General features: G+C 46.2%; 1 protein-coding gene across 5 annotated transcripts in view; it reads right to left on the bottom strand.

Moving 5' to 3' along the window:
- Positions 1–22,887, bottom strand: part of PRDM15 (PR/SET domain 15) — an 87,540-nt gene extending 64,653 nt beyond the window's left edge. The window contains exons 1-4 of one of the 5 annotated variants that reach the window (XM_068270384.1): positions 22,826–22,887; positions 11,996–12,041; positions 6,973–7,066; positions 3,695–3,848 (exon numbers count right to left, since the gene is read on the bottom strand). In XM_068270384.1, the coding sequence (XP_068126485.1) occupies positions 3,695–3,848; positions 6,973–7,066; positions 11,996–12,032 (285 nt within the window). In that variant the 5' untranslated portion in view covers positions 12,033–12,041; positions 22,826–22,887. Of the gene's footprint in view, positions 1–3,694; positions 3,849–6,972; positions 7,067–11,951; positions 12,042–12,144; positions 12,175–22,811 lie in introns of those variants that run through there. The other 4 variants (XM_068270386.1, XM_068270383.1, XM_068270382.1 and 1 more) reach the window with 4 other exon arrangements.
- Positions 22,888–23,169: the final 282 nt, after the last annotated feature.

The raw sequence follows: 23,169 nt of genomic DNA, 5'->3' as shown, positions 1-23,169 counted from the left end.
CTTCTTCATTCCCCTTGGTCAACATTACCAACCAGAATCAAACATAGCCAATTACTACATGACACAATCACTGCGTGGAAAGAAATCCGCAAGCTCTTTGGTCTCCCCTGGTCAGTCTCGAAATATGCCTCTGTGGGGACATCCGGGTTTTACACCAGGTATGATGCACGAAACCTATAGTATCTGGGAAGACAAGGGCCTAGTGAAGTTGGGAACTTTTCTAAATCTCGAAGAGCATAGGTGGTACACCTTCAGAGAACTACAACGCGAACACCAGCTCCCAAATCATCATCATTTTATGTATGCACAAGTTAGGTCATACACTAAATCACACCTACATAATGTATCCCATATAGCCAAACTTACACCTTTTGACTCATTTCTTAAACCAGGAGGCACTAAACTATCCCTCTCAGAGCTTCAAAAAGCATTAGCAAAACTAAAGATAGAGGCCAGAATAGAACAGAATTTTAAAAGCTGGGTGTCCAATATGGAAGATGAGCAAATTGCGTCCAAAATAGTAGGGGGTAATAACACGATCAGAAACATTATGACCAGTGAAAAATGGAGAGAACTCACATTTATTATTCATGTTTAGGGCCAAATATGCTTTTGATATTAGGTATGCCAAACCCCGGCTCATTATAAAAATCAGCGCCCCAACTGTTCTGAAAAAAATGCTGGACTATTCCATTGCGTATGGACTTGCCCCACAATCCAGCTTTTCTGGAAGGAGGTCGACTCTCTTTTGAAAATTATTTGCAAAAAATCAAAACCACAGCAACCAACACTTTTATTATTCAACTATGTTAATGTGTCCCAACAAGGACTTCCTAGAACTTCAATACCGGACATTGCACATTTAATCATACTGGCAGCAAGAAAGACTATATTTAACCGATGGATATACCCAACTCCCCCCTCCTTACAGGACGTTCACGATGAACTTTCATACCTAATGAAACTGGAGAGACTGGACGCCATCTTAAATATATCTAAAGGCACTAAGCGCTTTTTCAAGATGTGGAAGCCATACATACTGCATATCGTCCCTTCGAAAGACATCAATAACTTTATGGAACCTTTCAAGTACTCAGAATGGTACGCCTACAATCAGCTATTGGGGACACTTGGGGCCCTGGAAATCACCTCTAATCCTACTCAGACCTGAGTCCAACTAAAGTCAATGTAGCACTTTAAAACCTATGCCCTGGGACCTGAGGGAGAGCAAAGAGAGGGGGGAGGGAAGGGGGGGGGGTTAGACCCGTTATGGGTAGTTATCTAAGGGAGGAATGATGGTGAATGTATAAAGCAAGGACAAACTACAGCGTAACCCTTGAAATATATGTTCCCAACTGCCAGAGAAGGCCTATAGGCCCTCAATTACTCAGGATGTAGTAGATCCCAGATCCGCTAAGCTCCTAGGAGCTCAATCTATTTTTCCTTCTAGAAAGGATCTGCTTCCACTGCATAGTTAAATTCAGGGCATACATTTAGCTATGACCCAAGCTTTACGTTTATCCTAAATGTCCTCATGAATCTCGCTTTGTATATTCATTTTGTACCAAGCTTTGTTATACCAGATGTATCTTTTTATATTTACCTCCTGTTATATATTAAAAACTCAATAAAACTTTTAAAAAAACAAAAAAAAAAAAACCAGAACAGTTGTTAGTATACACCTCAGTGGGAGTGTCTGCAGACTCTGGGAGGAGGGCAGCTAATGAATACACAATGAGCAAGAGAAGGGAGGGGGGAAAACAAGAGTCAGGGAGGATATGATGTCAGCATCATTACGTGGATAGCACAATACATCTGTTATGTAAGTAGAAGTAGTATTTATCTACTTCTATATATGTGTTTTTTATTTATAGGTTAGCATGGGTGTCGCTTGTTCTTTAACCCTCCTGGCGGTCTATTAAAAACCGCCAGGGGGCAGCGCAGCAGTTTTTTATTTTTTTTAAATCATGTAGCGAGCCTAGGCCTCGCTACATGACAGCCGCTGTGAAGCGGCATCCCCCCACCCTCTTCGATTGCCTCCGGTGATCAAGCCCGTCCGGAAATCCGGGGGCGGGTAGCGGCAAATCGGCAGCGATCGGAGCGCACACGCAGCTAGCAAAGTGCTAGCTGCGTGTAGCAAAAAAAATTATGCAAATCGGCCCAGCAGGGCCTGAGAAATCCTCCTGCGCGGCCAGGAGGGTTAAACTAACACAGCAGCAGAGGGATGTGTGCATCAAACACTAAGTTAAAACCGGATAGATCTGGCTTTGCAAATATGGCCTAATTGGCTTAATCACAAGGTAATGCTCATGCAAATTTGCATTTGCTTTCACATGCCAAAATATGCAGGGTCTAAAACTAAAGGTTTACTTGGTGTTTGATGCACACATTCCTCTGCTGCTGTTTTACTACATTTCTTTGCTTTGGAGACAGGTGGTAGATGGCTTTTTCTGCGTGGTGTGAGCCCTAGAGCGAGCTGCCCGTTAACGGTAAGGGTCCCTACTCCACCTATACCAGTCAGAACGCAAGCAAACATTTTATGTTCATATCCTGGGATTCCTGCTGAGGCCTGTCAGGTTCAACCATTCTAGTGAACACATGCATCTAGCCCTGCACACATCAAACCACAGCCTGTGCACAAAAACGGAGCATGGATTTGTGCAGAACCAATGTGATGAACATTACAGAAAGTCGAGCATAATCACCAACGATTTTCATATGGTCCAGGAGAGCTACTGTCATTTACATTTTTAAAAGTACCTCTTAAAAAAGTACCATTCAGAGCTGTGCAGATCAGAATCTCCCTCCCAAAACTTCCCTCCAAAAGCAAAGTTAGATCAATGCAAAAATCACATTCATTAAGAATTCGAGATGGGGTTATCAGATAGAAAACAAATATACTAGCCGGCTTCTAAAAATCAGGATAACTCGTTCAACTTATAGCATTCTAGCTGCTATGGAAACGGAGTTACTCACGGATCGGCCCTTGCTGTTCTTGACAACCAACACAAATATTCTGATATTTGGGAAACCGATGGAACCTTACATTTTAAAAATGGGGATTTCAAAACTTTCAGTGGAGTCACTGGGGGCACAGTAGCTCAAGCAATAAGCCCTCCCCTTATAATGTTGGGAAAACTATACTATCCAGCAGAAGGAAGGGTGCCCAGTGCCAGGAGTCTTTGGGAACTAGGATTGTGTAGAACTAGGCAGCAAGACAGAGTCCTAGTTCTGAGTGCAGGGTATGGATGCTGGAAGGATTAGATCACTCACCCTCTACTTTCTAGATAACAGCAGCAAAGAGCAGTTAGACTAGCAGGGGAGTACTGAACCAGTCAGCACTAGCCCTGCTATATGTTTTGTTTTTTTAATTAAGCTTTAAGCTCATTCTTGATCATTTAAGGTGGTAATCAACAATCTGTAAAGGTGATTGATTGCTTCTTCCATGGAGTGGAAAATCTTGGGCTGCCACAACTGCATCTGCAATGTGACCACTGCTGCTAGTCTTTCCCCTTCCCTCTCTATAGGACAGTCCGGGCTTCTCTATACAGCACTCAGAAGCACAATTTTATACCAATTTTTGGCAAGCTGAAATACATACAAAAATTGCTTCAGTCAAAGGGCATCTTAGCTTTTATTTTCTCTCCCCCATGTCAGAACCACTGAAGTTAAAATACAGAATAAAATTCATTACCTTAAGTAGAAAAGCTGGTTCTTTGTCCAGTTTGTCAACTCTCTTACATTCAAATGGTCCAAACTGTGTACGTTTGACCAGCGACGTGAGAGCGAACACCCCCTCTGTCCCATCGCCAAGGATTTTGATCTCCAGGTTGGTTGGTAGAGAGGATCTATAGGAAAAGGTATGAAGATTGGGCTCAATATACCATTGTGGTTCCAGAAATAAGCAAGCTAACTGGATTGGCCTTAGGTCATGCCACACTCCTCAAAAGGAGTCTACTCTATGTCCTCTAGGTCGCACAGGAAACAAGATGTGACACCATTTAACTATGCCCCAATGTGCCCGATCTCTACACATATGGATAGCTGCACAAATTTGGCTTTCAGGTGAAAGCATAAAGACTTACAGTCCTCCAAATGTGCACCTGAAAGCGACACAGGTGCCCTGACCTCGGGCTGGGCTGAGCATATGACTTCGTTAGGAGGCAGCTAAAGAAAAATGTATACACAGGAAGTCCCCGATTAACAAAGAGATAGAGACTGCAGGTTTGTTCTTAACCTGAATCGAAACACTGTGCCATCTGTCCCCTTACCTCCTGTATGCCCCCTGTGCCTCCAGTGTCCCCCATCTGTGTCACACCTGTTCCTTGCGCCATCAGTGGTGTGCCACCTCGGTTTCCCTCTCCCTTACAAGGTGTTTTTGAAGAAATGTTTTATTTGCTCCCACAAAATGAAATTTCACATTTTTGGCCATTCGTATCAGTGAGTCGTTTGTAAGTTGGGTGTGCGTAAGTCAGGGACCTCCTGTATACATTTTTTGGGAATGGTATGTCTAACACCAAGAAAGTAAGGGTGCATACACACATCCACTGTTGATCGGCCAATTTTACCACTTTTATGTAGTTTGAGACCTTAACCTTTTGGGCACTGACCTGAAGTGGGTCTAATACATAGCACCATGATAAGTGCCTCAACAGAAGAAAACCATGACGCATATACAAAATAAAAGAGCTTCTGTATAGAGGAAAGTATATACCCAACAACCAGTTGACACTGAATAATAAGTTTATTAGGGACATCTACAAACAACATTAAAAACAATTAAAAACAATGGCGTGGCACAGGTCAAACAATGAATATATTATCCATATACAATGTAAGTGACCACTGTAAACAGTGGTCAGTAATAACCATACAATCAATAATGAACACAACAGCACATTAGGAAACCAAAAAAATTAAATAATATGTACGAACAGTAAACCAATACCTCTCATACGTTGTCAAGGGACTGCTAGTGATAACAAATAAGGCTGTAGGCCAGGAACACTGCCATAAAACTATCAAATTCAGACCTCTTAATGTGCAGCAGTGAGCCGTAAAGCGTCTAGCGAGACAAGTAGAGAGGAGTAAGGAATGAAAAGTAAATGAATAAGAGTATAGTTACCTGATGGCTGGTAGTGAAAGATATACGAGGTGACCCCCTGTGTGCTCTCCCTCCACACGTATCGCGGATTACCGCTTTGTTAACCTTTTGGGGACTGCTGGTTGTAAATCCTACGCCGCACTTGTGGCTGTCTAAGCCTGATGCAGTTTCCGCTCCCGACAGGATTGTGCGCACCCAAGAGGGGAGATTAAGCTGTCATGTGACAGCTGACACATCCCCTCAGTGATCAGGAGCCATCGCGATTGGCTCCTGATTACTACGATCAACGGTAGATCATAGTAATCACTATTAGAGCAGTGGCGGTAGGAGGGGAAGAGGAAAATCCACTCACCTTCCTCATGTTCCCCTGGCGATCGTTGGTCCCCTCTGGCCAGCATCTCTGCTCGCTCTGACGCAGGTGTCGGGTCTCAGCTGAATGACGTCATCAAGGCTCGATCCAGAACTTAGCGGCAGTGCGAGCGGGGATGCCGGCAAGAGCAGAGGGGGGCTGCACACCGCTGGAGCCTGGGAGGTGAGTAATGGCTGCTGGCATTTCAGGGGACACCGGGCTACACTGGGGATCCGGCTGCCTGACCCCGCCCCCCAAATGCACCACTCCCCCCCCGCATGTAAAATGGCCTGGTCCTTAGGGGTTAGGCAGCCAGTCCCCAAAGGGTTAACTACACAATCACGAAGATGTTTGGTAAAAAAATAAATGGTCGGTAAAAAACCTAATTTGAGTTTTAGACATTTTTCAATTCACTAAGATGTAATGCGGTGATCCTTCAGTAATTTACCATAAATCTGCATGACAATTCACTAAGATGTTTACCTCATGCAGCATATCATTCAGTATTTTCTGCTCTGTTTCCTCCCTTCTATAACCTTACCAAATGGTTGTTTGTTAGTTACCAAAAACATCCTGCTGGAGATAAAAAACCTAAAAGCTCACGCGTTTTACCACATTCTTTATTAATTTACATTTATTGAGATATGTACCACACAAGTCAGTAATTTACCTCACTGGTTGGTAATAATTCAATTTCCATGCAGTAACAGCCTTAATGAATTGACATTTCACAATACTGTATGTTTTGTAAAATCAGCTGTTTTCTGTTTTACTAAATGCGTTAATGCTTGGGGAATTGAAGACATAGGGCTTGATTCACAAAGCTGTGCTAACTGTTTAGCACACCCGTGCTAAACAGTTAGCACGGCTTTGTGAATCAAGCCCATAGTATTAAAAAAATGGTTTTCCCTCATATTACCTGAAAGTTTTAAAATTGGATGTGTGTATGCGCCCAATCTTACTGGACATTACCCTCAAAGGTAATCCTCCTGTAATTGCCAAAGCACAAGGTAACAGAAGAGGTTCCTCTCCATTACTTGTATTAGCTTATCAAATCTACCAGCTGCCAATCAGTTAGCCAGAGATGGTTTGTCTTGCAGTTTAGGCTCACATGTGTGGTGATGACATGAAACCGCAAGCTCCCTTAGGGCCCGTTTCCACCATCGCGGTTTCCGCAGAGTTTCCCCGCACATGACTCGCGCGGGGAAACTATGCCATAGGGGATGACGGCACCGCGGCGGAATCACTTGCGGGAGTGATTAGGCAGGAACCCTGCGCAGAATTCGCGGCGGAGGCTGCGAATCCCATAGCCGTGCATGGCACGGCTCATGGGATTCGCCTGCGATCCCGCCCACCCTCTCAGTGCCGGCGTGCGTCTGCGAGACGCACACCGCACTAGTGGAAACAAGCCCTTAGAGTCAGCAGTGGTTTTCTAGAATGTGCTCTGAATAGCGTTATGTCACAAGCCTGTAAATACAGACCACTGCACATCTCAACACAACGTCTTCCTCCTACCCACCTGGCTCTGCTCATCACAAACGTGTCCTGGACAGTGACCACTGGCCCCAGTTCTGGGCACTCCGAATCATGGTACTGGCCACAGTCTTCACACCCTGTACACAGAATGTTACAGGTTACAGAGGCAAGGTAAAAAGAAAAAAAGAGAAAACAAAAATTATACATACATACATACATACATAACATACATATCAGGGTTCTCCCCAGGCTCTAGATTTGGTGACCACCCGGCTGTCATCAGCTCACCTTCTCACCTCCTCACCTCCTCCTATGCTGTAAGCACAGTTGCCCTGCATTTTCAAGTCGCTCCACCCGGCTACTTTTTCATGCCACCCGGCTACTATTTCATGCCACCCGGCTGGAAAAAAAATTCTGGGGAGAACACTGTATATATACTAGAGACCTAAGCCAGTTTGAAAACGGCCTCTAGGTCTGTCATCACCGTATGGGCGCATACCCGCCCGCTCGGCCGGCCCACTCGCCCAGGACGTCCTAACGGCTGTCAGTGCTTGACATGAACAGCAGGACAGCCGGGCAATGTGCATTGTTTAAAAAGAAACATCAGCCTCCATATCCCTCGCACTTCAGGTGTGCTTTCAAGCCTGTAAACAGTAATGGAACCTGATTTTTCCTGTGTACATACAGTGGGATGCGAAAGTTTGGGCGACCCTGTTAATCGTCATGATTTTCCTATATAAATCGTTGGTTGTTACGATAAAAAATGTCAGTTAAATATATCATATATGAGGCACACACAGTAATATTTGAGAAGTGAAATGAAGTTTATTGAATTTACAGAAAGTGCGCAATAATTGTTTAAATAAAATTAGGCAGGTGCATAAATTTGTGTACAGTTGTCATTTTATAGATTCCAAAACCTTTAGAAATAATTATTGGAACTCAAATTGGCTTGGTAAGCTCAGTGACCCCTGACCTACATACACAGGTGAATCGAATTATGAGAAAGAGGATTTAAGAGGGTGAATTGTAAGTTTCCGTCCCTTCTTAATTTTCTCTGAAAAGTAGCAGCATGGGGGTTTTAAATAACCTGAAGACACACATTGTTCACCATCATGGTTTAGGGGAAGGATACAGAAAGCTGTCTCAGATTTCAGCTGTCTGTTTCCGCAGTTAGGAACATACTGAGGAAATGGAAGACCACAGGCTCAGTTCAAGTTAAAGCTTGAAATGGCAGACCAAGAAAAATTTCGGATAGACAGAAGCAACGAATGGTGAGTACAGAGTCAATACACAGACCAGCACCAAAGACATACAACATCTTGCTGCAGATGGAGTCACTGTGCATCGTTTAACCATTGGGCAAACTTTACACAAGGAGATGCTGTATGTGAAAGTGATGCAGAGGAAGCTTTTTCTCCACCCACAGCACAAACAGAGGTATGCTAAAGCACATTTGGACAAGCCAGCTTCATTTTGGAATATGGTACTGTGGACTGATGAAAATAAAATTCAGTTATTTGGGCATAACAAGGGGCTATATGCATGGAGGAAAAAACAACACAGCATTCCAAGAAAAACACCTGCTACCTACAGTAAAATATGCAGGTGGTTCCATCATGCTGTGGGGCTGTTTGGCCAGTGCAGGGACTGGGAATCTTGTCAAAGTTGAGGGATGCATGGATTCCACTCAGTATCAGCAGATTCTGGAGACCAATGTCCAGGAATCAGTGACAAAGCTGAAGCTGCACCGGGGCTGGATCTTTCAACAAGACAACGACCCTAAACACCGCTCAAAATCCACTAAGGGCCTGTTTCCACTACACGCAGGTTGGATGCAGAATGGATTCAGAAAAACTGACTCCAATGAATGCCTATGGGCCTGTTTCCACTAAACGCGATTTTTCTGATGCAGATTTTCCCATAGGCATTCATTGGAGTCAGTTTTTCTGAATCCATTCTGCATCCAACCTGCATCCAACCTGCGTGTAGTGGAAATAGGCTCTAAGGCATTCATGCAGAGGAACAAGTACAACGTTCTGGAATAGCCATCTCAGTCCCCAGATCTGAATATAATTGAAAATCTGTGGTGTGAGTTAAAGAGAGTTGTTCATGCTCGGAAGCCATCAAACCTGAATGAACTAGAGATATTTTATAAAGAGGAATGGTCCAAAATACCTTCAACCAGAATCCAGACTTTCATTGGAACCTACAGGAAGCGTTTAGGGGCTGTAAATTCTGCAAAATATTGATTTCATTTCTTTTTTTGTGGTGCCCAAATGTATGCACCTGCCTAATTTTGTTTAAACAATTATTGCACACTTTCTGTAAATGCAATAAACTTCATTTTACTTCTCAAATATCACTGTGTGTGTCTCCTATATCAGTGTTTCTCAATTTTTTTTAACCAAGTACCCCTTGTTGCTACTCCATCTCCCTTAAGTACCCCCAGCGACTGCGCAAGCTATATGATGAAAACAAACACACGTTTGGGAGGATAAGGGTGCTGGGTGAGTCTGGCTGAGGGTGCTAAATGTGGAGAGACTGGTGAGGGTGCTGGCTGAGGGTGATGGGTGGTCAGAGACAGGTGAGGTGGCTGGCAGAGAGTGATGGGTGGTCAGAGAAAGGGGAGGGTACTGGCTGAGGCTGATGGGTGGTGAGGAACAGGTAAATGTGCTGGCTGCGGCTGGCAGGGGGTGATGGATGGTGAGAGGCAGGTGAGGGTGCTGACTGAGGCTGGGCCCTACCATTTTGCTGCTGACAGCACTGCTGAGTCCGGGCTACACGCGAGAAATATTTGCGCTCCTGTGACCGCTCTGCACAGTTCATTAAGACTGTACCTGCCCTTGTGCAGAAAGCTTCTGGCCTCTGAAGTGCGATCGGAGAGTGTGCACAGCTTGGACAATGCATGTGCAGTAGTCCATGACCCAGCTGGATCGCGTTCTTCACTGGAGAACAATAGAGGGGACCAGAAGGATGGCGAGGGACCCAACAGGAGACTGGAGGAAGACCCAGGGAAGTAAAAAATATTTTCTCCCCGCTTAGAGTTATCAGGCATTCCAAAAGAAAATAAGTGCTACTTACCCCGGGCTTCCTCCAGCCCCAAACTCCCAGCATGTCCCTCGCCGCAGCTCTCCCCGCAGCCGTTTGCCGCCTCTGCCTCCTGGTCCGCGGTGATGACGTCAGGCCGACCTGGAGGTCGGCCTGTGTAAATCACCGCCACGTGGACCGGAGCGTACTGCGCAGGCGCAGTAGTTCTGCGCCTACGCAGTATGCTCCGGTCCACATGGTGATGATTGACAGCGCCGCTCGCTCAGGCGCAGTTGACGTCATCGCAGGGGACCGAGAGGCAGAGGCGGTGAACGGCTGCGGGGAGAGCTGCGGCGAGGGACATGCTGTGGGCTGGAGGAAGCCCCAGGTAAGTAGCACTTATTTTATTAATTTCTCCCTGATAACTCCTTTAAGTCTCAGAATCTTACTTCTGACACATTTTTCAGTAGAAAATGTACATCAGTCCTGAAAGGAATAAAGAAGGATTGGGTCCTCCAAAGACAGACTGTCCCTCAGAAAATGCTTGGAGCTCTGACTGCATCCAACTATTACATCTGAATGTGTATTTTGTGGATTGCCTGGATGAATATTGTCAGAAAGGACAATACAAGATCTCATTCCAGCATGTGTCTGCACTGCTGAGGCCCTGGCTGTGTGTCCAGTGTGTAAACAGGAATCCCAAAGAGGGGGGTTTATGGCAGAGAAGGAGAGGCAAAAAGATAAGGCAGTGACAGATGAGAGCAGCAGCAGCTTAGATCTCTGGAGATGGAACTTTATATATACTGTATGTATACTGATACACACTGTGCACAACATACTATTGCATCTATAGCAGATTAACGATACAGACTGTACTGAGTCATACTAGGAAGTACTGACTCCCAGAAAAAAAAAAAAAAAAAGTGGACCAGAAGGCAAAAACAACACTACATGCACTTCTCATAGCAGCTCTCCGCACTACAAACATGTCCTGTCATTAACATAGGGGAATGTTTGAATGTAGCTTTAGACAATGGGGAGAGAACGATGCGTACCCCCTGCAGTGATCTTGCGTACCCCCGTACGCGTACCACGTGTTGAGAAACCCTGTCCTATATGATAGATTTAACTGACATTTGTTATCATAGCAACCAACGATTCATACAGGAAAATCACGATGATTAACAAGGTTGCCCAAACTTTCGCATCCCACTGTATATGCAATAAGAGGGGGTGGCATGTTTGCGGGTGGTCATAGTAATGTGACATGCAGCATCTGAAGAGCAGAAGCCGCTCTCAGCCCTATGTGTGTGTAAAGGCTGCAGTGAGTCACACAAGTTTCCTCATTGGGGCAGCGAGAATTAGGCAATGGAAATAGTAAGAGAATGCCTAAATTCATGGTTTGCCTGCTGACTATGCCTCACGAATGCCCTAAAACCACCATATGCCGTTTTCAGGCATTTATAGCATCCATCAGTATGATGTCAACCTTAAAGGGAACCTGAAGTGAGTAAAATTATTTAAAATAAACACATGACATAGCTGCAAATGAACACTACATACTAACCTCACTGTCAGTTCCTCTCAGAAGCTCACCATTTTCTTCTTGCAGTGATCCCTTCCAGTTCTGACAATATGTTGTCAGAACTGAAATATACCAGTTGCTGTCAGTTATATATCAGCAGCTGTCAGTTACAACTGAATGTGCAAGGTAATGTCCATGTTTCCCTATGCCTCAAGTGGGTGATATTACAGTTGAATAGTGTGCTGACCAGGAAGCTGTTATGGGGTAATGGCCATTTTTAAAATGGAGGACGGAGAAATCCATTGATCACAGTGTACAAATCGGATGCAGGAGAGAAGAAAGTGATTGAGGAGTAGACTACACAGGAGGTAAGTATGACTTGTGTATGCTTATTTTGACTTTTTATGTTTAGTTCAGGTTCTCTTTAACAGGCAGCTCGTGTACTCATCTAAACGTTGTTTTGTTACCCTGTGCTCGAATACCAGAAGGCTGGAGAAGTCTGGAAACTCACATATGAATACAGATTCATCCAATGGTCCTTGTGCCATTATGACTTCCTGGGGAAGAAAAAGAAGGAAAGAGAGGTAACAATACAATAGCTAGCAGTGGGAATTATACAGTAGTTATGCTACACATAACCAAATTGCCCCAATCAGTTACCATTCTCACTAGAAGCAGACTGCATTGCTCCACTGCTGGTCATGTTAGTGCACAATGTGGCACTACCCAATGCCATTTAAAGGACCACTACTGCAAAAAAAAAAAAAAAAAGAAAGAAGACAGTTAAAGAGAAACTCCGACCAAAAAGTGAGATTTATCCCAATCAGCTGATACCCCCTTTTACATGAGAAATCTATATGACGGATATTGTGGTGAAACCCCTCCCACAAGAAAAGCGTACTTTTTGGGCAGTTTCCTGTCCGTGAACCTTGTTGCATTGTGGAAAATAGCTGTTACAGCTGTTTCTAACTGCCAAAAACTATGCAGCAGCTACATCACCTGCCAACATTAAAATGTCAACTGGAGTTCCTCTTTAAAATCTGACAGAACCGACAGGCTTTGGACTAATGACATTAGTCCATCTCCTCATAGGTTATTCTCTGGGTTTTCTTTGTTTTTAACAGCATTTGCTGAACAGCAGTTTAACTGCCAAAATAGTAAGATACCAGCCAGCCTCCCTACTCGTTGGCACGCTATTTTGTCAGTTAGACTTTGCAATTGCTGTTCAGGAAATGCTGTTGAAAACAAATCCCCAAATAATAGACAGACTGGCCCAAAACTTGTCGGATCGGTCAGATTTTAACTGCCTATTTATTTATTTTTTTGCAATAGTGGTCCTTTAAATAAATAGGGTCAACCCAGCCACTGCATCAAAATCAAACTCGATCAGAAAGAGATCTGTTGCCTGCCCAGATCATGAAATCTCTCGGGAATCGGCCTTATGATGCCACCTCCCGCGCTGTCCTCCCAGTACAAAATGTGCCCCACACAGTATAATTTACCCATCTGTGTCCACCCCTGGCTCTGTGCTCGATCTTTGTGCACATACACACGCCCCATGGGGTAGCGGCGTAACGTGTGCACGCGTGTGATGTCACACACGCACCCACATATACACCGGCAACCACATGGGGCGTATGTAGGTGCAGAAGAGATCGGAGATGAAGCCAGCAGTGGACACAGATAGGTAAATTATGCTGAACGGGGCACAGGGGGTACATTCTGCACAAGGGGAGACAGCACCGACGGTTTCATCACGTTCGTCCCAATATCACTTGCCGTTACCACCACACATCTTGCAGCATGTCCGATTGATTCATGCTGCCAATTCCGGCCTGAAATTGGTAGCATCATTGATCGGGCAATGCTCTTGACGGCACCAATTTTAGTTTGACTATAATAACCGAATCGGATGGTCGATTGGCCGCCAAGTCATCTGATGTATGGCCACGTTAGTACTACAGACTGCATGCAAATTGAAAGCAAATTGTATGAGGCTTGGAATTAGAACAATGAAATGCACTTCCCGTTATCTCTGATGTCCCCAATTCCTAACTACATGCAAGTCAATGATTAGCCTCTGATTGACCATCTCTAATTACTATGAGTGGAAGCATGTAAGAGAGTCTGGTGCCCGAGCAGTGTCCACCAGTTCACACCACATTAAGAAGAAGGAGTCCTTATACAGAAATAGAGGTGTAATGCTAGGAATACACGGTACGTTTTGTACCGTGTAATCGAGCCGCTGATGGCTCGATTGATCAAATCAGACGTGCCCGATCACCCACCGGAGCGATTCCCCGCTCGATACCACGGGCAGGACAATAGAAGATAACGCGGAGAAGATAAGAAGCGTCCAAGGGGACAGAGGCGAACGAGCCATTAGGCAGCTATAAATTTTCGCCTAAGGCGACAGGAAGAGGCAAGGGCGCTTCTGCACTGAGTAGTGAGAGAAGAAATGCCTCTCAGCTGACTCAGGTGTCAGTTTACACAGCAGCAGCGGGGCTGACTGGACTTCAGCTCAATGATTCAAAGAACCACAGTAATGAATGAGTCAGTGAGAGAAGGCACTCATCCTAGTCAGGGATCCGAGGAGTACAGCATCATCAGCTCCTGAGTCCAACTCCTGAGAATTCAGTCCCTCTCTCTCTGCTACTGCTAACTGCGTGGATGTAGAGACTGTGTAGCAGCCAGGCATTGACTTCCCCCCAGGCCGCCTTTCATTCAATGATTTAGGGTTGGTCCTGTGTCTGCTGTATTCAGGTTTGTTGATGTAAGGCAATGTAAAATACTAGGCTAGCTGATAAAAGTGCAATTAGAGGGCAGGCTAGCTGGTAAATATACACAGCATGATGTAGAACTCGTCTGGAGGGTCAGTGGGAAAAAATCTGTCTGGTCTCTCTCCATTGTTATAATGACTGCATGTGCAGATAAGGTCTTAAACAGGTTGAAAAGTTTTGACAGTCCCTAGACTCCAGGAGGGCTGCTTGCTGACTTGTGTAAGAGATTGGCAGGGACAGCAGTCCTATTACCAGTAACTAGTCTCTGTGTAATGTGGGACTGCAATACAGATAAACTGCTCCATCTCAGGCTATTCTCAGTCTCACTCCACTCCTCCTATCTCTGTATGTGTATAGTGTATGTCTACTGTGTGCTGTGTATAGTGTGCTCTCTGTGTGTGTGTGTGTGTGTGTGTGTGTGTGTGTGTGTTGTGTGCAGTGTGTGTACTGTGTGTGTGTACGTTGTGTGCAGTGTGTGTACTGTGTGTGTGTGTGTGTGTGTGTGTACTGTGCTGTGCGTGTCTAAAGTGTGTGTGTGTGTGTGTGTGTGTGTACTGTGTATAGTGTGTATGTTGTGTGCAGTGTGTGTACTGTGTGTGTGTGTGTATGTTGTGTGCAGTGTGTGTACTGTGTGTGTGTGTGTATAGTGTGTGTACTGTGCTGTGCATGTCTAGTGTGTGTGTGTGTGTGTGTGTGTGTGAGTGTGTGTACTGTGTATAGTGTGTATGTTGTGTGCAGTGTGTGTACTGTGTGTGTGTGTGTGTGTGTACACTGTGTGTGTGTGTGTGTGTATAGTGTGTGTGTGTGTGTGTACTGTGTGTGGTGTGTGTGAGTGCATGCCGCAATAAGTATATTTTATGGTGAAACGCTCTGCTGCATAACAACTATTTTCTGGTGAACCCATGCCGCAATAAGTACATTTTCTGGTGAAACGCTGCTGCATTATGATTTTCGGGGGTCTTGGGGGTGGGGTTCACCACAGGAGTGGTGTTCACCATGAGGGGTGCGGGGTATGGGACTGGGGGCAATCACGGGGGGGGGGGGGGGGGGTGCCACAGGATTTCTCGCCTGGAGTGACAAAATGGCTAGAGACGCCCCTGCAAGGGGATGAGCGGGAATCGATCCAGGCGCTCACGGGGACGTGCTGGAACCGATCTGCCGGCGGATAATGGCAGGGAATCGAGCAGCTGATAAGGAGCACCGGTGGGGACGAGCGGTAATCGATCCGCGCGGACGCGGTGGGGGTCGATCCGCCGGATCGACCCGTGTATTCCCAGCATTATGCAAGTACATCCAGGGCTGTGGAGTTGGAGTCGGAGCAATTTTAGGTAACTGGAGTCAGAGTCAGTGGCTTCATAGACTGAAAAGTCTGAGTTGGAGTCCAGGGGTAAACCCAGGATTTTCAAGGGGGTGGGATTCCTGAAAGGTCTCCCTCAGCCACTCACGATACAGTAGAATATTGTAGGACATAATGCTCGGTATACATAATGCAATTTCCCGTCTGAATTACAGGATCTGACAATTATTTCCTAAATGTCCGATCTGTTCCCAATCAACAACGGGATCGATCAGGAGCAGTTTGGATACAGATAAGGAGGACAGCCGACATTGCTAATGAAGGGGAAAATGAAGCATTCACACAGCAGGGGACAGGGCTGTGCTCATACCAGACTCTGTTAAGTTCCCCAAAGCTGCTCCATGCTCTGTATACACGCTGCTGCTCCATCCAAAGTCAACTGAAGCAGGCAGGGCTATGGAGTCGGAGTCGAAGCAATTTTGGGTACCTGGAGTCGGAGGTTAAATAAAGTGAGGAGTCGAATGATTTTTAAACCAAATCCATAGCGTTTGCAAAAATTAAACTAAGGAGCCGGAGTCAAGGAGTCGGATGTCGGAGCAATTTTGGGTACCTGGAGTCAAAGGGTTTCATAAACCAACCACAGCCCTGGTAGCAGGGAAAGAAAGGGGGTGGGGCTGCATATAGTGCAGGCAGAAGCACAGTGCTGCGAGCTGCAGGATGCCTGCAGATATTCTGGTGTCTCAACTTGTGCCCTTCCCCAGACTCTGCACCAGCCCTGGTCTGAGGGTGAATTCTGGGTAGCAGTAATCCCCCCCCCCCTGCATTCGCCTACGGAGTCAGATTATTTTTGTACTGATTTCAAAGCCCTGCCAGGGCTGTGGAGTCAGAGTCATTTTTGGCTACCTGGAATCAGAGTCGGTGGTTTCATAAACTGAGTAGACAGAGTCGGATGATTTCTGTACTGGCTCCACAATGATCAGTCACACACAAAAGATTTCTCTATTGAACAATTATAATTTCTCCCTTGTTCTAATTGACTCTTTGAAAAAGACAATAAAAAGATAATTTAATGTTGACAACTTGCATTTAACTGTACGACCGATTCCATCTAGATTGAATAATATGTGGCCACCTTTTACTCTGGAAGCACACTGGTAATATTGGCTAGCGGTGTGACCTCAGTGAGGATAAATGGATAATGCCTGCAAGCACCGGTGAGATTTCTAGTACAGATGGCCGGAAAAGCAGATTTCCGATTCCAATGAAATTTCCGCTTTCCAAAAAGTGACTTTCCAATTCCACAGAAGTCATAATGTGCTGGGATGACAAGACCCAGGTGTACACAGCACACATGTATAATATGTGGATGGGGAGCAATGCTGGGAGAGCAGGACACAGGTGTACACAGCACACATGTATAATATGTGGATGGGGAGCAATGCTGGGATAGCAAGACACAGGTGTACACAGCACACATGTATGATCAGTGCTGGGATGGCAGGACACAGGCAGCACACATGTATGATTAGTGTTGGGATGGCAGGAGACAGGTGTACACATGTATGATAAGTGGATGGGAAGCAGTGCTGGGATAGCAGGACACTGGTGTACACTGCACACATGTATGATGATCAGTGGAAGGGGAGCAGTGCTGGGAGATCAAAGCTGGGATGGCAGGAGACAGGTGTACACAGCACACGTATATGATCAGTGGATGGTGAGCAGTGCTGGGATGGCAGGACACAGGTGTATATACAGCACACATGTATGATCAGTAGAAGGAGAGCAGTGCTGGGATGGCAGGACACAGGCAGCACACATGTATGATCAGTGGATGGGTAGCAGGCAGTGCTGGGATGGCAGGACACAGGTGTATATACAGCACACATGTATGATCAGTGGATGCGGAGCAGTGCTGGGATGGCAGGACACAGGTGTATATACAGGTCCTTCTAAAAAAATTAGCATATTGTGATAAAGTTCATTATTTTCTGTAATGTACTGATAAACATTAGACTTTCATATATTTTAGATTCATTACACACAACTGAAGTAGTTCAAGCCTTTTATTGTTTTAATATTGATGATTTTGGCATACAGCTCATGAAAACCCAAAATTCCTATCTTAAAAAATTAGCATATCATGAAAAGGTTCTCTAAACTAGCTATTAACCTAATCATCTGAATCAACTAATTAACTCTAAACACCTGCAAAAGATTCCTGAGGCTTTTAAAAACTCCCAGCCTGGTTCATTACTCAAAACCGCAATCATGGGTAAGACTGCCGACCTGACTGCTGTCCAGAAGGCCATCATTCAACATCAGATAAGACCGGCACCACTCCAAAGTAGTATTCAAAGCTCTTTTATTAGATCAAAGAATGGCTTCAGCTGAAGCCATTCTTTGATCTAATAAAAGAGCTTTGAATACTACTTTGGAGTGGTGCCGGTCTTATCTGATGTTGGATGACTGCAGGTCTCTATGGGCACTGAGACCTTGACCTGGGCACACTCATACTTTTACGACTGTTGGTGCTTCTCTGCAATTTGGCTTGTCTAGAAGGCCATCATTGACACCCTCAAGCAAGAGGGTGAGACACAGAAAGAAATTTCTGAACGAATAGGCTGTTCCCAGAGTGTTGCATCAAGGCACCTCAGTGGGAAGTCTGTGGAAAGGAAAAAGTGTGGCAGAAAACGCTGCACAACGAGAAGAGGTGACCGGACCCTGAGGAAGATTGTGGAGAAGGACCGATTCCAGACCTTGGGGGACCTGCGGAAGCAGTGGACTGCGTCTGGAGTAGAAACATCTAGAGCCATCGTGTACAGGCGTGTGGAGGAAATGGGCTACAGGTGCCGCATCCCCCAGGTAAAGCCACTTTTGAACCAGAAACAGCGGCAGAAGCGCCTGACCTGGGCTACAGAGAAGCAGCACTGGACTGTTGCTCAGTGGTCCAAAGTACTTTTTTCAGATGAATGCAACTTTTGCATGTCATTCGGAAATCAAGGTGCCAGAGTCTGGAGGAAAACTGGGGAGAGGGAAATGCCAAAATGCCTGAAGTCCAGTGTCAAGTACCCACAGTCAGTGATGGTCTAGGGTGCCATGTCTGCTGCTGGTGTTGGTCCACTGTTTTATCAAGGGCAGGGTCAATGCAGCTAGCTATCAGGAGATTTTGGAGCACTTCATGCTTCCATCTGCTGAAAAGCTTTATGCAGATGAAGATTTCATTTTTCAGCATGACCTGGCACCTGCTCACAGTGCCAAAACCACTGGTAAATGGTTTACTGACCATGGTATTACTGTGCTCAATTGGCCTGCCAACTCTCCTGACCTGAACCCCATAGAGAATCAGTGGGATATTGTGAAGAGAAAGTTGAGAGACGCAAGACCCAACACTCTGGATGAGCTTAAGGCTGCTATTGAAGCATCATGGGCCTCCATAACACCTGAGCAGTGCCACAGGCTGATTGCCTCCATGCCACGCCGCATTGAAGCAGTCATTTCTGCAAAATGATTCCCGACCAAGTATTGCGTGCATAAGTGAACATAATTATTTGAAGGTTGACTTTTTTTTTTGTTTTAAAAACATTTTTTGTTTATTGGTCGGATGAAATATGCTAATATTTTGAGATAGGAATCTTGAGTTTTCATGAGCTGTATGCCAAAATAATCAATATTCAAACAATAAAAGGCTTAATTGAACTACTTCAGTTGTGTGTAATGAATCTAAAATATATGAAAGTAATGTTTATCAGTACATTACAGAAAATAATGAACTTTATCACAATATGCTAATTTTTTGAGACGGACCTGTAGCGCACACATGTATGATCAGTGGATAGGGAGCAGTGCTGGGATGGCAGGACACAGGTGTATATACAGCACACATGTATGATCAGTAGAAGGGAAGCAGTGCTGGGATGGCAGGACACAGGTGTATGTACAGCACACATGTATGATCAGTAGAAGGAGAGCAGTGCTGGGATGGCAGGACACAGGTGTATGTACAGCACACATGTATGATCAGTGGATGGGGAGCAGTGCTGGAATGACAGGACACAGGTGTATATACAGCACACATGTATGATCAGTGGATGGGGAGCAGTGCTGGAATGGCAGGACACAGGTGTATATACAGCACACATGTATGATCAGTGGATGGGGAGCAGTGCTGGGATGGCAGGACACAGGTGTATATACAGCAGCACACATGTATGATCAGTGGATGGGGAGCAGTGCTGGGATGGCAGGACACAGGTGTATATACAGCACACATGTATGATCAGTGGATGGGGAGCAGTGCTGGGATGGCAGGACACAGGTGTATATACAGCACACATGTATGATCAGTGGATGGGTAGCAGGCAGTGCTGGGGTGGCAGGACACAGGTGTATATACAGCACACATGTATGATCAGTGGATGGGGAGCAGTGCTGGAATGACAGGACACAGGTGTATATACAGCACACATGTATGATCAGTGGATGGGGAGCAGTGCTGGGATGGCAGGACACAGGTGTATATACAGCACACATGTATGATCAGTGGATGGGGAGCAGTGCTGGGATGGCAGGACACAGGTGTATATACAGCACACATGTATGATCAGTGGATGGGGAGCAGTGCTGGGATGGCAGGACACAGGTGTATATACAGCACACATGTATGATCAGTGGATGGGTAGCAGGCAGTGCTGGGATGGCAGGACACAGGTGTATATACAGCACACATGCATGATCAGTGGATGGGGAGCAGTGCTGGGATGACAGGACACAGGTGTATATACAGCACACATGTATGATCAGTGGATGGGGAGCAGTGCTGGTATGGCAGGACACAGGTGGGTACTTATCCGTTAGCCGGGCTCATCCTCTAGGTGGCGACAAAACTCCACCAGAGTTACATCTTTCCCTACTATCCATGTCGGCCTGGAGGGGGAATAGTAATTAGCGCCACCTGCCGGATGCGCCCGGCTGACGGATAAGTACCCACAGGTGTATATACAGCACACATGTATGATCAGTAGAAGGGGAGCAGTGCTGGGATGGCAGGACACAGGTGTATATACAGCACACATGTATGATCAGTGGATGGGGAGCAGTGCTGGTATGGCAGGACACAGGTGTATATACAGCACACATGTATGATCAGTGGATGGGGAGCAGTGCTGGGATGACAGGACACAGGTGTATATACAGCACACATGTATGATCAGTAGAAGGGGAGCAGTGCTGGGATGGCAGGACACAGGTGTATATACAGCACACATGTATGATCAGTAGAAGGGGAGCAGTGCTGGGATGGCAGGACACAGGTGTATATACAGCACACATGTATGATCAGTGGATGGGGAGCAGTGCTGGTTTGGCAGGACACAGGTGTATATACAGCACACATGTATGATCAGTAGAAGGTGAGCAGTGCTGGGATGGCAGGACACAGGTGTATATACAGCACACATGTATGATCAGTGGATGGGGAGCAGTGCTGGTATGGCAGGACACAGGTGTATATACAGCAGCACACATGTATGATCAGTGGATGGGGAGCAGTGCTGGGATGACAGGACACAGGTGCATATACAGCACACATGTATGATCAGTAGAAGGGGAGCAGTGCTGGGATGGCAGGACACAGGTGTATATACAGCAGCACACATGTATGATCAGTGGATGGGGAGCAGTGCTGGGATGACAGGACACAGGTGTATATACAGCACACATGTATGATCAGTGGAAGGGGAGCAGTGCTGGGATGGCAGGACACAGGTGTATATACAGCACACATGTATGATCAGTGGATGGGGAGCAGTGCTGGGATGGCAGAACACAGGTGTATATACAGCACACATGTATGATCAGTGGATGGGGAGCAGTGCTGGGATGGCAGGACACAGGTGTATATACAGCACACATGTATGATCAGTGGATGGGGAGCAGTGCTGGGATGGCAGGACACAGGTGTATATACAGCACACATGTATGATCAGTAGAAGGGGAGCAGTGCTGGGATGACAGGACACAGGTGTATATACAGCACACATGTATGATCAGTGGATGGGGAGCAGTGCTGGAATGACAGGACACAGGTGTATATACAGCACACATGTATGATCAGTAGAAGGGGAGCAGTGCTGGGATGGCAGGACACAGGTGTATATACAGCACACATGTATGATCAGTAGAAGGGGAGCAGTGCTGGGATAGCAGGACACAGGTGTATATACAGCACACATGTATGATCAGTGGATGGGTAGCAGGCAGTGCTGGGATGGCAGGACACAGGTGTATATACAGCACACATGTATGATCAGTAGAAGGGGAGCAGTGCTGGGATAGCAGGACACAGGTGTATATACAGCACACATGTATGATCAGTGGATGGGTAGCAGGCAGTGCTGGGATGGCAGGACACAGGTGTATATACAGCACACATGTATGATCAGTAGAAGGGGAGCAGTGCTGGGATGGCAGGACACAGGTGTATATACAGCACACATGTATGATCAGTGGATGGGGAGCAGTGCTGGGATAGCAGGACACAGGTGTATATACAGCACACATGTATGATCAGTGGATGGGTAGCAGGCAGTGCTGGGATGGCAGGACACAGGTGTATATACAGCACACATGTATGATCAGTAGAAGGGGAGCAGTGCTGGGATGACAGGACACAGGTGTATATACAGCACACATGTATGATCAGTGGATGGGGAGCAGTGCTGGAATGACAGGACACAGGTGTATATACAGCACACATGTATGATCAGTAGAAGGGGAGCAGTGCTGGGATGGCAGGACACAGGTGTATATACAGCACACATGTATGATCAGTAGAAGGGGAGCAGTGCTGGGATAGCAGGACACAGGTGTATATACAGCACACATGTATGATCAGTGGATGGGTAGCAGGCAGTGCTGGGATGGCAGGACACAGGTGTATATACAGCACACATGTATGATCAATGGAAGGCAGTGCTGGGCTATCAGGACACGGGCAGCACACATGTATTATCAGTGGATGGGGAGGAGGAAGGGAGGGGATTTGGGTGATCCCGGCCGGGAATGGGCCTCCTCGCACAGCCGGGTTTTCTCAGCATCCCGGAGCGGAGGAGGAGCGCCCCCCTCCGGCTACACGTAACAGGCGGCCTGGCCTCCGGAGCGGATGGAGAGTAGAGCCCGCTTAGCGACTTCCATCTTCCCCTGTTATTACCTCCTGCGCCCGCCTCCCCTTCTCCTCCTGCCTCCCGTACCTTTGTTGCCTTACCCCGCCGACCCCCACCGCGGGGAGACCAGATCCGCACTCCGGGTTCTGATCCGCTCCGGAAATCACGCAGCACCGGAAGTGGCGCTCTGGTCACTGGGGGAGCTGCTGGGAAATGTAGTCTTATGTAGCCTCGTCTCTGCCAAACACACCTGCAGCTTCCTTTCTTATCAACTCCTTAATGTTCATTTATATATTGTTACATTGTTATTCTCTACAAGCAGCGCTTCCTATTCCTGCCTCATGTGACCACTGTATGGCAATATGGCTACTTGTAACACCGCCTGCTGTCTCTTCCTGACTTGAGCCCAATATTAGCTTCCACCTGTATGGCTATAACCCATGTG

This window comes from Hyperolius riggenbachi, chromosome 2 (genome assembly GCF_040937935.1).
Source record: "Hyperolius riggenbachi isolate aHypRig1 chromosome 2, aHypRig1.pri, whole genome shotgun sequence".
In the NCBI taxonomy this organism is placed as follows: domain Eukaryota; kingdom Metazoa; phylum Chordata; class Amphibia; order Anura; family Hyperoliidae; genus Hyperolius; species Hyperolius riggenbachi.
Note: the sequence above shows the minus strand (reverse complement) of the source record. Positions and strands in the feature narration are given on the sequence as shown.